Genomic DNA, 16,539 nt, shown 5'->3' on the forward strand with positions numbered 1-16,539 from the left:
TCGTATTTTTTGGTAAGCGCGAAATTTTCCACAATTACTTTTTTATGTTACACTTACCCTTAACTTCTAGATACTTAAGGAACAGTATGACTAAATTTGCACCAACAAACTTGCACCCTCTTATTCAAGTGCAGTTTGTAGTGGAACATACGATTATGGCACCATCGGATAATCCGATGATCGGTTAATCGAGAGACGGATAATCGAGGTTCTACTGTAGTTCTTACGTGTATCTAATGCATAATACGAATGTCAGTTATGAAGTGGCTTTGAATCCCTCATCCCCTCCAAAAAAAATCTGACCGTTAGAGCTCCGAGGGCGACGAAAGAAGTAAATATGGTTATGTGTATTCGGCATATTGTAAGTTTCTGTAATCAAAAGGGTTTACAATTCCGTCAATGTAAATTCCCCTAAAGACTGAACAAGTAAAATATGGGGCGTATGTAAATTCCCCTAAATACAAAACCATTTAGCGTTAAAGAGAGGACACATTGTGTGCATTGTTTCTCTTTAGGACGGTAACTACCAATTTAGAAGTCCTTGAAGGCTTTCGCGTATAATCAAGCTTGGTTTCTCTTCAGGATTGTCATTTGCTTTTCGTTTCCCCTCTCCAGTTATTTATCGACGCTGCAAGACTCGATCACTTTATGGTTCATGATTGTGATTCTCATTACACGAATAAAATTCTTTTCAGGATCTAAAACTTTAAAAAATGCAGGATAACTTTTGTTGTGCACCGCCAATTTTCTTCGCCACTCATTAGAGACCGTTCGGAGTAAAACTTGGAATTTATAAAAATTGTTTTCTTCTTAGTATTTTATTTCTCTTTCAGTATCGATAGATATGAATCGATTAGCGGTGTTATCACCATTATTACAATCTCTTTTATTATTGTTTAGTTTTTGAAGTAGAATGATTATTGGTGCTGTTATTGCTGTTGAGCAAAAGGTAGTGCCATGATCCTGCAGTTGAAGTATATGTCTTTGATAAACTTGATGTAATATTCTTACTGGAATTTACCATTGGTAGGTAGAGCGCTTAGAATAGTTGTAGGGGAATTTACTTCTTTTTATGGTGATTTAGGGGAATTTACACTTACCCGTGTAACTATATCTCAATAATATGGGATTGTTTTGTGTAATATAATTGTTTTGAATTAGCGTTACAAGTCATTTCAATAGAGCAACAAGCACAAGGTCATCGTTCAAGAACTATAGCGGAGGTTATACCCTAACAAAGAAGTGGTATACATGTAGTGGCAGACTACACTGAAGGGACACTGTCGCGTGAGAAAATAAATCACGCATAAGTTATGGATATCAGTGATAATGTCTTGTGTAAGTAATAGATTGAAGAAGAGACTGCTCCAATGTGAAGAATTGCAAGGAATCATGTATACATATCTATTTAGAGTTTGTCTTTAGTGCCTGAGAATTTGAAGTCAATTTAGCCAGTCAACATTTAAGTAAGTTTAAACTCCTGTTTAATTCTCATAATGTGTACAAACAAATGCTAAGACTGTGGAAGAAATCCTAGACAAAATACAGGAACAAGCCAGTTCACCCACCACTAAGGTCGAGGGATTTGCCTGGCAGTATTTTTATGTCGGATCTCGGACTCAGATTTCCTTGAGTTCAACGAAGGATTCTTGATGGACGAAGACAGCTTTATGACAGGTTTTCTCGGAATTTCTCGCTTCCTCTGCTATAATATACCAGTAATCAATACTGAGACCATCGTTTCTTTAGGGACGCGCGATGAAGTGGTGACATATTTAATCTCATCCTTAATTCCTCCTGACAGATCTTATGTAATTTTTAACTTTACAAGCAAAACAAAGCGTGTGGTATTGTCTAAAGGGATACAAATAATGAATGTAGGTACTGTAGCTTCCATCGGTAATTTTGTTATATAACTGTCCACTACAATTCTTTTTAATTATCTCTAATATTCTGCCCTTTAGTTTTACATAATAATTATGTGATTATTAGAACAAGAACTCAGAATATTGTGCATTTATATAACCGATTATTATGCAGATAATTATAAAGACAATAGCTACAAGTCCTACATAGCCTAATTTTCGAAAACTTGACAGTATTTCGGAATGTTTCCATATCATACAAGCGAGTATTCATAGTTACTTCTCGATGGTGAACTGTTTCATAAAATGCGGTTGAGTTACAGACTAGAAGTAGATTCGATGATAACACAATTGGCATTTCTATTTCTCCCGTTTAAGCTTGGAATCTAATACAATTCCAAAATCATGCCTCCTGCATTATCCATGCGAACGATTTCTGATACAGACCTGGAGTAATGCTACAATCTGATGTTAGTATAATGCTAGTCACATATGAGGACGTCTCGGTTTAGACAGTTTCTGCGCATGCACAATCCCGGGAACTCCTAAGGAAATTTGTTAGTTGCTTGATGCCAAAGTAGCGATTTCAGTTGTACTGTACTTATTTAAATAATTTTCAATATTGTTTTTAAATAAAAATAACTATTTTAAGGCCATGTTAATGAAAAAATATAAAAGGTAGAAAGTAGAATAAAATAATGCTACAAACTGATAATAATGCACGGGCGTACTTCAATTTTCAGCGACTGATGAAACTAGATTGGCTCCCGGAGTCAATGTGTTTGTGTATGTGCAGAAACTCTCTACATTGGTCCGCCTTCGTAAACATTGGACATTATAGGTACACCTACTAAAATACCAATAAATAATTCATGTTAACCCTAATGTGCACCGTTGTTCTTACATATAAATATCCTGAAACTTTAAAACGAACAATACACACAATAATTAATATCTTAAAATATTTTAACAGTGTTGTTAGAAATTACTCGAGAATAAAAGTATCATGTTGAAGTAAATAAACAATAAAAATAAGTATATAATATTATAATGTATGAGAACGTAATTAAAATATATTAGAAACTGTAATAAGAAATCAATAACGCTATAATTACATACAATATCATTACAAAAATGGTAAAATGTATACAGACTGAAATAATGAGCAAAGTTTAGAATGTTATTTTACCCACTAAAACAAAGAAAAAAGTTTCACAGAAATATTTTCCAGAAGTAGACTTTCCATTTTATTGTCAAGCCCCTTCTTAAGATACGTAACTTATGATATATCGGATTACATTTGTTAGAGTACACTAGAAAATTGTTCAATTTAAACCTTAGCCTATGCAACACATTAAAAAATTTCATAGAAAGCAACACGTTGAACATTGAGTTGGTACGCAAACAAGCTGTACTGCACGTAGCCTTTAACTGAAATGTAATGTCAGTTCGTAAGAGTAAGTTAACAAGGAAATTGAAAAATGGTCACAGCTTGAAAATCCGAAATTTCAATTAAATATTTGAAATAATTTCTCCGTTTAAATGTGGGAAATTACAATTAAAAGTTTAATCTAATTCTTATATCTCTGGTTGATTTTTTAATATTTTAAGCTGAAAATAAGGCAATGGATAGGATATAAATAATTAATATTTATATTTTGTTATTACATACACAGAATTGGTATATATTTATATATATCACTTCATACGTTATATTTATTTATTAAAATATCCAACAGATATAAACTTATTGAATGTTTCAATATAGTTAATAAATATCTAAAAAGTTAAATTCTATATAACAGAGAAATTAAATTTTTGTTTATTTATTCTTTACTAGATAAGTAAATTCGGGCTTTGTGGAAGCATTTTTCGAACTCTCATTACATGGTGTAACATTTAACTAAGTTTTTTTTAAAGAATGCCGTGGAAATGCACATATATTATTGTAATATATACAGACAGTAACCTAATAGGTCCTATTTCAGGGATAGATTCTGCAATTATTGTTACACACAATAAAATTAGTCCATATAAAATGTGTCCAATTTGGTTTTGTTTCCATTTACTGTCAACTTTTTATCTTAACTTCATTTACAGAAGGCGATCGCAATAACTATAGACTATTACACGTTCATACAGATAGTAAAAATCGTAATATTCTTAATCTTTGATATTCTTAATAATCTTGTTAGATACGTTGGGGGAAGTTTTTTGTTTTGCACACGTCTATTGGGAAAATGTTCTCTAACTCCAGACAGACGTCTTGCTTTTATTGAATTAAAGCTCAGATCGACTGGAATAAGTCTTAAAAGTAAAATACTAGTTACTAAAGTTAACATAAACCAAGCCAAAACTATTCTAAAGAAATTAAAACTAGCCTAAGGAAAGCAAACCTAACCTAAGCAAGAAATCACGTAAAAAACATGAACTTGGCTGAGAAATCTAAACCTGATTTAAATAAAATCACGCAAATAAATTAAAACATCTTAACAGAGCCTTATTTTAACGGGAACACAGTAGGTAGAACTTAAAATTTGAGGGATTCAATCCGGTATCGCAACTTGAATCCAGTGTGGCTTAGTGGATAAAGCGCCAGAACATAAAGCTGGAAACCCGAGTTCGAGTCCCGGTGCCGGAGAGAATTTTTCTCCGTTCTAACGATTCTTCACCATATGTTTGCATTTAGTAAAATAACAACAGTAATAACATGTAATATGGTATAACTGGATGGGGAGGCATTACAAAAACTGCTCTTTTTCCTCTAATTATGTTGAAAAAACGTATAATCAGAATTTGTTTGAAAAGGCGACTGGATTATCCAACAAATTTGATCCATTCCGAATTGAATGTTTTTAGAATTGACCAAATTTATAAATACTCTTTAATAAAATTCTATCATAAAAATAGAATGAAATTTGTAGCTCAGCCACATGATCATAATACAAGACGAAATGAAATTCTTAAATTAGTTGAACCTAAATGTTTCACATCTGCTGCTTTACTACACAGTAAAAATTATAGTCCACGTCTATTATAATTCGATAATAAAATTTCATCCAGAATTGACTACTTTAAGCAATGAAATTTTCAGATCCAGAATTAAAAAATTTATATGACAGACTTCCCTGTATTTATATTATGTACCATGTATTGTAAAACAAATTTATTTCTATCCTAAGTATATTTTATCTATCTTTTTTTGGTTACTATATCAACATGACCTGCACTAATTATACTACTAATAATAATTTAATATTAATCCATCAATCTCAACATAGTCTCTTTTTTCATTCAGTTATTACTAGTATTATTATTTACTAATTTTATTATCATCTTTATGTGAGCTTTTTTCTTAAGTATTTTGTCTACAAAGTATGTGTATCTATGTAACGGAACTGTCCCCGAACACGAGCTTTGCTCTTTCGGGGTATTTTAATCTAACGTTTTTATGTATATGTTATTATTAAATAAAATCTAAATCTAAATCTAAATCTACTCTCTTTCAGGGGAGTGCTAGAATTTACAATTTCTTTGCATTCCATATTTCTGGCAGTAAACAATAAAAAAAAGTGCAAACTTCATTACTTTTTGCCGTACATGCAGGATTACATTGTCAATCATCTGTGTCAGCTTGTAAACAATGGTAACATCATAATAGAAACTCTATTGGCCTTTTCCGGGTAATAATTGACTACAGCGTTATAAATCGGGTCGGCTTCGTGTGCGCTATATAAGTATAGGAGAAGACCAACTAAATCTGAGTGACATGGTTTTAGTATGAGTGATACGTAAAACTCACCCGTACGTTTTTCCGCAGCTTTCGACGTGTAGGCATGCAAAGGCACCGTGTCGCTGCGGCCCTTGGCGTTGGCTGCATATAGAGAAATATCGAAGCCAAGACCAGACTCCAGTCCGTTGATCGTAAACACCGGCACTCGTGACGTCACGTTGGTGACGAGGTTTTGCGTCACGGCGTCGTAAACCTCCATGACGAATTCCTGAGGTAGGCCGCCGTCGAAGCCGTCCGTGCATTCCACGTGGAGGGACTCTGCAGTCTGGTTTACTATCGTGCAGTTCTGCAAGCCGTCGGGTTTTCCTGCAACAACCAGCCAAGTCCGTTAGCCCTGCTCTTATTACTGTTGACTCGAGCACAAACTTTCAAGTCAATTTCAAGACAGTACTTACAAATAGCTTTTAGAGAAACCGAGGTTCATCGGTCTCTATCCTGAGCAAGATTAATCAAGTCCCTAGCATCATATCTCACCTCCCTCAAAATCATTTTAATATTGTCCTCCCATCTGTGTCTCGGCCTTCCCAAAGATCTTTTTCCTTCAGTTTTCCCAACTAGCACTCCATACGCATTTCTGGATTCACTCATACGTGCTACATGCCGTGCCCATCTCAAACGCCTGAATTTAATGTTTCTAATTATGTTAGGTGAAAAATAGAAGCGCGCAGTTCTGCGCTGTATAACAATTTCAAGATAATAATAATAACAATAATAATAATAATAATAATAATAATAATAATAATAATAATAGTAGTAGTAGTAGTAATAAAAATACTTACTTACTACTGGCTTTTAAGGAACCCTGAGGTTCATTGCCGCCCTCTCATAAGCCAGCCATTGGTCCCTATCCTGAGCAAGATTCATCCATTCTCTATCATCATATCACACCTTCCTCAAATCCATTTTAATATTATCCTCCCATCTACGTCTCGGCCTCCCTAAAGGTATTTTTCCCTCCGGCCTCCCAACTAACACTCTATGTGCATTTCGGAATTTGCCCATACGTGCTACATGCCCTGCCCATCTCAAACGTCTGGATTTAATGTTCCTAATTATGTCAGGTGAAGAATACAACTCGTGCAGTTCTATGTTGTGTAACTTTCTCCATTCTCCTATAACTTCATCCCTCTCAGCCCCAAATATTTTCCTAAGCACCTTATTCTCAAACACCCTTAATCTCTGTTCCTCTCTCAAAGTGAGAGTCCAAGCTTCACAAGCATACAGAACAACCGGTAATATAATAAATTCTAATTTTCAGATTTTTCGACAGCAGACTGGATGATAAAAGTTTCTCAACCGAATAATAACAGGCATTTCCCATATTTATTCTGTGTTTAATTTCCTCCCGAGTATCATTTATATTTGTTACTGTTGCTCCCAGATATTTGAACTTCTCCACCTTTTCAAAAGATAAATTTTCAATTTTTATATTTCCATTTCGTACAATATTCTCGTCACGAGACTATAATAATAATAATAATAATAATAATAATAATAATAATAATAATAATAATAATGTAAACTTGCAAATTCTAAATGAGGCAGTAGAGCAATTGGACAGCTTCAAATACTTGGGGTGCACTATAAGCAGTAACATGAGTTGCTGCCAGGAAATCAAAAGGAGGATAGGAATGGCAAAAAAAGCTTTTAATAGAAAAATAAGCGTCTTCTGCGGACCTCTGTAAAAAGAACTGAGGAAGAGACTAGTAAAGTGCTTTCTGTGGAGTGTGGCATTGTATGGGGCAGAAACATGGACAATTTTTTCTATTGTTCTATTAAAATTATAGCATATAGCCTATTAACCTGTTGTATCCTATAGGATACATAGTCAATTTAAGGGTTAATTAGGAAAATAAGTTGGAAGTTTCAGCAGTCTGGCAACATCGCCGCTAACACACTGCTTTTCTCGTAATACAAACGCAAGAGGTCAACGAACTTAAGTCTGTCCCCATAGGTGAACTACCTCCCATCTCTCTCTCTCTAACTACAACGTTGCAATCTATTCGCATCGTTCAGTGACTTGAAATTAGCGTGTTTTAAATTAAATTTACACGAAAATCGTCCACAATATTAAAATATGCTAACTTAACTAACTTACTGGCTTTTAAGGAACCCGAAGGTTAATTGCCGCCCTCACAGAGGGATAAATTATTCTTTATTAGATTTTCTGCCGACATGGACAGATATCACGATCCTACTCACAATAGTTACCGAATAGGAGGTGTTAAACATCTGAGAAAAAACATTTTTTATTAGAAAACTATGAACTTTCCACCAATATGGTATTACACTTTTTATTATATACAGCATGAGCTATTCACTCTCAAAATCTGAAGGGTTATTTCACTTCCATCCTGTATATACGACACTTTCTTTTGAAAATTAAGAGAGGAGAGGAAAGAGGAAAATCATTTTGTGCGAGATCGTGCGTATTTGCTTGTTTTCCGCACAGAACCAATACGCGGTAAGTGTGAAATACCACATTCAGTATTCCCAACGTAACACACATAACAATTTCCCTCTTCTTACCGCTTAAGCGTGACATTCATTTTACTGCTTTAGGCATTTAACATATTATTTTTAGAGACGTTTAACATAGTAATAATTATAAATTGGAAACTTACCACTGCAATTTCACCTAAATTGCAATGTTAATTATTGTTTTTAAATATTTGCAAAAATTAAATAAAGTCTACTACTCCACGAAACTTATTGCATTCCTGATACAAGTAACATTAAGGAAGCCGTGAAAAAATCAACAAGATTCCAGATGCCGATGTTATTACTGCAATATGTTATATAAATAATATTGTTAAAATATTAAAATGAAAAATAAATCATTACATAACCTTACCGTTTGTTTTAAGTTCGCATTTATAGACTGGGGGAAAAAGACAGATGTATATCACGGCCTGCTGGAGTATGGTAAACACAGAAAACATTTTATAGCAACAATGTTGAAGAAAGATATTTTGGTTTTCCGAAGTTGCCGTCATTAAACAGAAGCCAACATGGAGATTTCATTGCAACTAATTAGAAATTCGTCTTTCAGGTATGTAATAAACGATCTTCGCACAAAATAATGTACGATACACGAGCGGTATGTTTGTTTTCATGTTCTCGGAAATTAAAAAAGCTCAACTACGTTTCGCTTTTTCAATCTTTTCCTCGACCATGAACGTCAACATACCGCTCTTGTAACGCATATTACTATTTAATACTCCGCCTTGCGGGTCATAGTTTTTCCTTCACTGAACTAAGGATTTTGAAGTAAGCATATCAGTCGATGTTCGTAGTATTATATAACAAAGATTACATTGGCCATGTCTGGGTTGCACTTAAATGGAGGTTCATTCTTCACGTGCTGGTCGGATGTGAAGTGGTCCTCAAGCAATTTCTAACTGGAGATCACTTTCACAATTGCTGATAGTGGATCAGTTCGGTGCCAAAATGGTCAAGCAGAACGCGCGATTACCAGCTGAGTTACCACACACCCGCCACGTTCTTTTAGGAAATATGTCGATTCCTTCAACATTCTTTTAGTCATATAAAACAGTCGGTGGACAAACAAAAGAGACATATCCATAAAGCTGGGCGAGTGGCGCTCGTAAACCGGCAGTAGTAACAGTTTCTCTTGGTCCTAATCGTCCGATATTCCAGTTAAGTTGAGTTTTTTTCCTTCGTGAAAAGGGAGGCTCTTAGGGTGGAAAAGTCACTGAAGTGTGGGCATAAAACAACTGCAAGTTTTGATTCCCATTCTTCTTCCCCTACCCCGCATTCCTACTTAGATACACACGAAGACTCCCGACGCTGAAGAGCTGATCTGCTATCCAAATGGTTTCGAAAACTTCATCTGGGACAAGCCGTATCTCAACGAGGCACCAGCACAACTCCAGTTATTTAACCCCTTTACATTTTCGTTTTATTGTTACAGCATAGCGAGAAGCTCAGAAACAAACGGATTATGCACTCCAAGTGTGACTATAAATCTAAAAAAACAAGCCTTCAAAATACTACAAAATATACATAACATAAATACGGAAATCTTTTCAGAAGTCGCGTCTTTTTTCTTGTTCGTGCTCTATCCTGTTTGAGTCCCCCCTATTTTATTTTGTTTCTGTACTTGTAAAGATCTCTGCAGTTTCGGAGAGAGGGGAAGGGGTTGAAACTAACAGGCCCCAAAGTGGCCATTCCATCAACTGGAAAAAGCCAATAAAGCAGCTTTCAACACGGGGCAAAAGAGTTGTGGAGGATGCAACGCGATTATTCTAAGTTACTTTCTAACACATCTCAATGGCGTATAAACTTTTAAGAAGCAGGACGGGGTAGAAACGAAGAAATATAACAGGTTTAAAACGGATAATTCTTTAGTTTTTAAGAAACGGAGAGTGTACCAGAAGGTAATGTAATAGCAGGACGAGGGTCGGATATATTGGCGCAGGAGGAAGAGGCGATAAATTTCAAAGATTGACCCCTCCCCCACCCTCTTCCCTTTTGATATAAAATAGAAAAAAATGCGGAAACAGAGCCGCACCACTCGCACGGATGAACATGAAGGAAGAGACGAATATTGGAAAGGCGAAGCAGACGACAACCGCAAAAAAGGAGGGGTAAAATCCGCAAAGAAGAGAGCTAAAAATCCTCAACTCCGAAGATGTGTCCGACGAACCGGAAGAAAATGAGAAACTCTGGAAACCGGAACACATTCCGGAATAGGAATCAGAGTAATGGGACCGACAGAAGGTGTCCATACACTGACATGGTTCCATCCCATGAATTTTACCTGTCCAATAAGAGACAATAGAAATAATGGCCTGCATGGAATACCTTTTAATTGACTATTCATGTATAACAGTATTCAATGCACTTCCTAATTATCTTAAAGATTTGAAGAACCATGAGAAAAGGTTTAGAAAAGAATTAACCAAATTTCTACATACTCATACCTTCTACACAACTGATAAATTGTTTATGCTTGTGAACTGAATTATTCTAGTTAAAATGACATGTACAATTTTATATAGCCCAACTAAAATATGTTTTTATATTGACTTAATCTGTTGTTTAGCATAACTGATGAATTGTGTGTGCTGTAAATTGAATAGTATACTGTATTGGTCAACTGATGAATTTTTTAAGCTTATAAATTGAATTAATCTACTTCATATTAATTGTAAAGTTTTGCATAGCTTTACGAAAATAAGTCTGTAAATTGAAATAATTTGATTGTATATGATTGTATATGTTGGCTGATGAATTGTTTATGCTTTTAAATTGAATGCTAGTCTGTATAGCTCTACTGATGAATTGTATACGCTGTAAATTGAATGGTAGTCTGTATAGCTCAATTGATGAATTGTATATGCTGTAAATTGTATAGTAGTCTGTATAGCTCTAATGATGAATTGTATATGCTGTAAATTGTATAGTAGTCTGTATAGCTCTACTGATGAATTGTATACGCTGTAAATTGAATGGTAGTCTGTATAGCTCAATTGATGAATTGTATATGCTGTAAATTGTATAGTAGTCTGTATAACTCTAATGATGAATTGTATATGCTGTAAATTGTATAGTAGTCTGTATAGCTCTACTGATGAATTGTATACGCTGTAAATTGAATGGTAGTCTGTATAGCTCAATTGATGAATTGTATATGCTGTAAATTGTATAGTAGTCTGTATAGCTCTACTGATGAATTGTATACGCTGTAAATTGAATGGTAGTCTGTATAGCTCAATTGATGAATTGTATATGCTGTAAATTGTATAGTAGTCTGTATAGCTCTAATGATGAATTGTATATGCTGTAAATTGTATAGTAGTCTGTATAGCTCTACTGATGAATTGTATACGCTGTAAATTGAATGGTAGTCTGTATAGCTCAATTGATGAATTGTATATGCTGTAAATTGTATAGTAGTCTGTATAGCTCTACTGATGAATTGTATATGCTGTAAGTTGAATGGTAGTCTGTATAGCTCAATTGATGAATTGTATATGCTGTAAATTGTATAGTAGTCTGTATAGTTCAACTGATGAATTGTTTATGATTACAAATTGAATTAATCTACTTGATATTAATTGCACAAATTTGTATAGGTTAATGAAAGTATGCTTGTAAATTGAATTAATCTGCTTACTTTGTATTGTATATGGTTGTATAGTTTTGGCCGATGAATTGTATATGCTTTAAATTGAATAGTAATCTGTATAGCTCTATTGATAAATTGTTTGTGTTTGTAATTTGAAGTAGTTTGCATGATATGTATTATCAATTTCTGTATATCACAACTGATTGAATTGTTTATGCCTTAAATTTAATTAACTTACTTGTTTTGCATTATACATGTAGGTCAACTGATGAATGATCGTTTGCGTTTGTAAATTTAATAATCTGATTGACTACATATTGTATATTTTTAGTAGAGCCATCGATGTAGCTCAGTCGGCAGACTCGCTGGGCTGCTGATCCGGAGCTGCGTTCGGGCTTGGTTGGAACCCCCTTTGGTTTCATCGAATGGTTTCTTCCGAGGTTTTCCCCAGCCGCGGAACTAAAGCCGGATGGTCTATGGCGAGTCTTCGGCATCACTTCATTTCTCCCTTTGATTTGATTACCTGGTTGGATTTTTCCGAGGTTTTCCCCAACCAAAAGGCAAATGCCGGGTAATCTTTTGGCGAATCCTCGGACCTCATCTCATCATTGTAGAAAATTACTACATTGTAAAACTGTAAAAATGGTAAAATATTGTAAAAATTTGTAAAAATTGTAATTGTAATATTGTAAAATTTTGACTTGTTCCACATCTTAAAGCTTCATTGCTCATATAAGATCTATGGAAGATAATAAATGAATGAATGAATGAAATGTAATAAGTTCAACCACGACTGTTTAGAGTATCCGCCTACAAACACAGTGGACCTGAAAGGGAATAGGCCTAGAGATTTTTTTATGGACTTTCATAAAACTGAAGTGAGTGCCTGTGTTCTTTGACTTGTTCTGCATTATTTAAGTAATAATGGACAGGTGGATACACTTTGAGTGAACCACAGTGGAAAATTTATTGTGATATACGAATAATTTCGAATGCTGCTTCATATGAAGCCACAATATATTGCATGCCCTTCATGCGTTCTCTGAAGATCATTGCTTCCATTTCTGTTAAGTCAGTCTATCAAACAGCGTCAGATTGTCTTTAAGAACTGAGCTTCTACACGCGATTTTGTGGATACATGTCAAGAACCTATTGCGATTTTTCCTGCAAACTCTCCATATGCGCCTCATGGCTAGTCTTCTTCTCTGCCTTTCATGTGTTGCATTTAGTATTGATTCCAGGCATTTCCCTGATTCTAGATAGCTTCTGCGATTTCTACGTTTTGTATGTTGCCTATATTCACGGTAGTCCGGAAACTTATTGATTGTCCTTTTAATTTCGTATTATATTTTCTAGAAGTGAGCACAATTTTTTTTTATTTTAGTAGGTTATTTTACGACGCTTTATCAACAGCTTAGGTTATTTAGCTTCTGAATGAGATGAAGGTGATAATGTTGGTGAAATGAGTCTGGGGTCCAACACCGAAAATTACTCAGCATTTGCTCATATTGGGTTGAGGGAAAACTCCGGAAAAAACCTCAACCAGGTAACTTGCCCCGACCGGGAATCGAACCCGGTCCACAGGTGTGGACCAAACTTTGTAACATTTGTTGTAAGTGATCTTTCGAATCGGATATTACTTTACATCATTGACATAACAGAGAATAGTCAATTCAGTATTTTCGCCTCCTTTGTAATGTAATTCATGAAACCGTATTATCTATGTCCGAATCACAAAATTAATTTCATATTATTATTATTATTATTATTATTATTATTATTATTATTATTATTATTATTATTATTATTATTTGTAATTCAGATTGCAAAATTAATAAGTATTCTAACTTTGGACTTTTAAGATGTGATATTTTAAAGTAAAATAATTATATTATCTACCAATACGCAATGTGTTATGTAATACAACAATGAATAATTTGTAATTATTGATATAATTATTTTAGTCCGTAATTATGATGGGTGACGGCTGTAATAGTAATGACCTAATAAGGAAGATGAGGAAAGGATCTCTAACGAATTCAGATATATCCTACAGGCGTTGAGAAACTTCTCCTACTTCTGTGTCAGGCGTGTAGTCTGACGAGAATGCTGCAGGCGATATAAACTTTTAGCAAAATATGTACTACAGAACAGTGAAATTCCCAGATCGAGGTCATTAATTTGATGCAAAATATAGTCTGAAATCAGTGCAGCTATTATTGTTAATAAGAAGAAAAGCTGGAAATGAGCGACATTATAAAAGAACTGCTTGGATATTAGATTATTAAGAAGGAGCCTAAAGTCTTACATATTGTATATTGTAAAAAATTGCAGAAAATGTAAAAATTGTAGAAAATTACTAAATTGTAGAACTGTAAAAATTGTAAAATATTGCAAAAATTTGTAAAAATTGCAATTGTAATATTATAAAATTTTAACTTGTTCCACATCTTAAAGCTTCATTGCTCATGTAAGATCTATGGAATATAATGAAATAAATGAAAGATAAGGAGGAAGACGAGTAAAAGATGATGAAAGTGGCATGGTGTTTTAGTGTATGGATTATAGAAGAAAGAGGCAAAAAACGTACCACTAATAAAGTATGTCTTGAAATAGTGCAAACAAGGGCGACAAAATTCATAAAAGTAATAAGGGCTGTGGATGCGAAAACATCCATGGGGCTCTTTAGCGGCTAGGCTAAAAAATCGAGACTCTTCACTATTTCAGTTGCCTAGAATCAAATTGCACTTTCTGAAAATTATAAAATATGGAATTAAGGTATGTTTCAGTGCAAAATTATGTACAGAATGTGATGAACTGCTCGTTTACAGCCAATTTATATGCCTTAATTTTAGTAATAAAATCATTCCTTCCTTCATTCATTCATTCATTCATTCATTCATTCATTCATTCATTCATTCATTCATTCATTCATTCATTCATTCATTCATTCATTCATTCATTCATTTATTATATTCCATAGATCTTACATCAGCAATGAAGCTTTAATATGTGGAACAAGTCAAAATTTTACAATATTACAATTACAATTTTTACAAATTTTTACAATTTTTACAGTTTTACAATGTAGTAATTTTCTACAATGATGAGGTGAGGTCCGAGGATTCGCCAAAAGATTACCCGGCATTTGCCTTTTGGTTGGGGAAAACCTCGGAAAAACCCAACCAGGTAATCAGACCAAAGGGGTGAAATGAAGTGAGGCCAAGAACTCGCCGACCATCCGGCTTCAGTCCCACGGCTGTTAGGAGTCTAACTGCATTAGTTTTTCGTCTTTTCTGACAAATGAGATTTTTGGATGAAGTGTAGTTTGACTCTAGGTGACTCAATTCAGACGTATACAGGCCATATAGAGTTGATAGACATAGGGGATCGAATTGAAAAAACCTACGTATTACTCAAGAACAATTGATAATCACAAAATTAAAACTAGCAAACAGAGGATCGATATATGAAAGTTTTTGTTTTTAAATAGGACCATAACAGACTGGAACCAGTTCCCTGCAGTGGCTTTTGAGGGAGTAAAAAAATAACTTACGTTGTTATAATAAGAATATTCTTCATTATAAATGATTAACTAAATGTTATGTAAGTGTAAGTCTGTAATGAATATTTAATCACTCCGTTAGAGTTAATATGTTGTTTTTCAATTTTCTCTCTTTTGCTGTTTTTGTTTTCTATATTGCTGCTTCATTTGTATTTACTGGGGTGTATAGTGCAGCGAAAGGTTTTAGAAATAAATAAACGTTATGTAAGTGGTCGAAATGTTAAAATGGTTCATAAGTGTTAAAATTTGTTAAGATTTGTATAAGTGTTGCATAAGCTAAGTGCTAAGAATGAGTTAGTGTTTTCTAAAGTCTTCATTTACGTTGTGAATTTTCTATTTGTGTCGTGAGTCGTGTTCAGGTTGTAATTGTTTTGTGTGATATTTTTTGTATTGTATTATTTTACGCTCTGTTATGTATTTGAAGACCTATTTTGTTCATTTGTTATCGATTCATTTTATAACACTTAATATTTAGACAAAGACTTTAAAAACTTTACAGTGTTAAAAGGTACTACACATTATATACCTCTGATTGAAGTTCTGATTGATATATACATCTATTATCAGGCAGTACATCTCACTTGACGATATATTGCGTCAGAGAAAGAACAATTGAGGACCTAACATTCTAAATGTGCTAAGCGCCAAAAAATAACTTTCTGAGATATTGATGAAAAACACACTGAGAAATTGATCTTGAGATACCTACAACACTGTCTTTGATGCAAAAATAAGTCACTTACAGCTGAGCTACGACAAAGACAATTTAGTATGATATTCTCATGTGGATTTTCCTCCTCTGGAATGAATAAAATAAATAAAATAAAATTGGCACTTAGCTCATTTAGAATGTTACATAGGTCATCAATTGTTTGTATTCATATGAAGTGTGATTAGTGTAATATGTTACTAGTCAGCGATGTATGTATGAAGGAGGAAACGAACTGGCAAACCTACCCCAGTATCTCCTGGCTTAGTTGCCTCATGATTGGTGCCTCGTTGGTAGCACTTGTGAAGTTCAGACCTGTCTTCGAACAGTTAACTAAACAACTTTATTATACCGTACGGTCGTTTCAGGGTCGTTTCCTCTATATTCAGCGGCTGAACCCTTTTAAGGTAATCCATGAGTGAATTTGGACCAAATTTGATCGAAAATTAAATTGCTTTGTTTCAAAACTGAAGAAAATACCACATAAGAAAATATATATAAAAAAGAAAAGAA

At 34.1% G+C, this 16,539-nt stretch overlaps 1 protein-coding gene across 1 annotated transcript in view; it reads right to left on the reverse strand.

The window, feature by feature from the left end:
- LOC138700577 (protein sidekick-1-like) overlaps positions 1-16,539 on the reverse strand; it is a 309,648-nt gene that overhangs the window by 30,803 nt on the left and 262,306 nt on the right. Inside the window, exon 6 of the mRNA XM_069827159.1 lies at positions 5,668-5,964. Coding sequence (XP_069683260.1) covers positions 5,668-5,964 — 297 coding nt within the window. The remainder of the gene's footprint in view (positions 1-5,667; positions 5,965-16,539) is intronic.

This window comes from Periplaneta americana, chromosome 5, assembly GCF_040183065.1.
Source record: "Periplaneta americana isolate PAMFEO1 chromosome 5, P.americana_PAMFEO1_priV1, whole genome shotgun sequence".
Lineage (NCBI taxonomy): Eukaryota > Metazoa > Arthropoda > Insecta > Blattodea > Blattidae > Periplaneta > Periplaneta americana.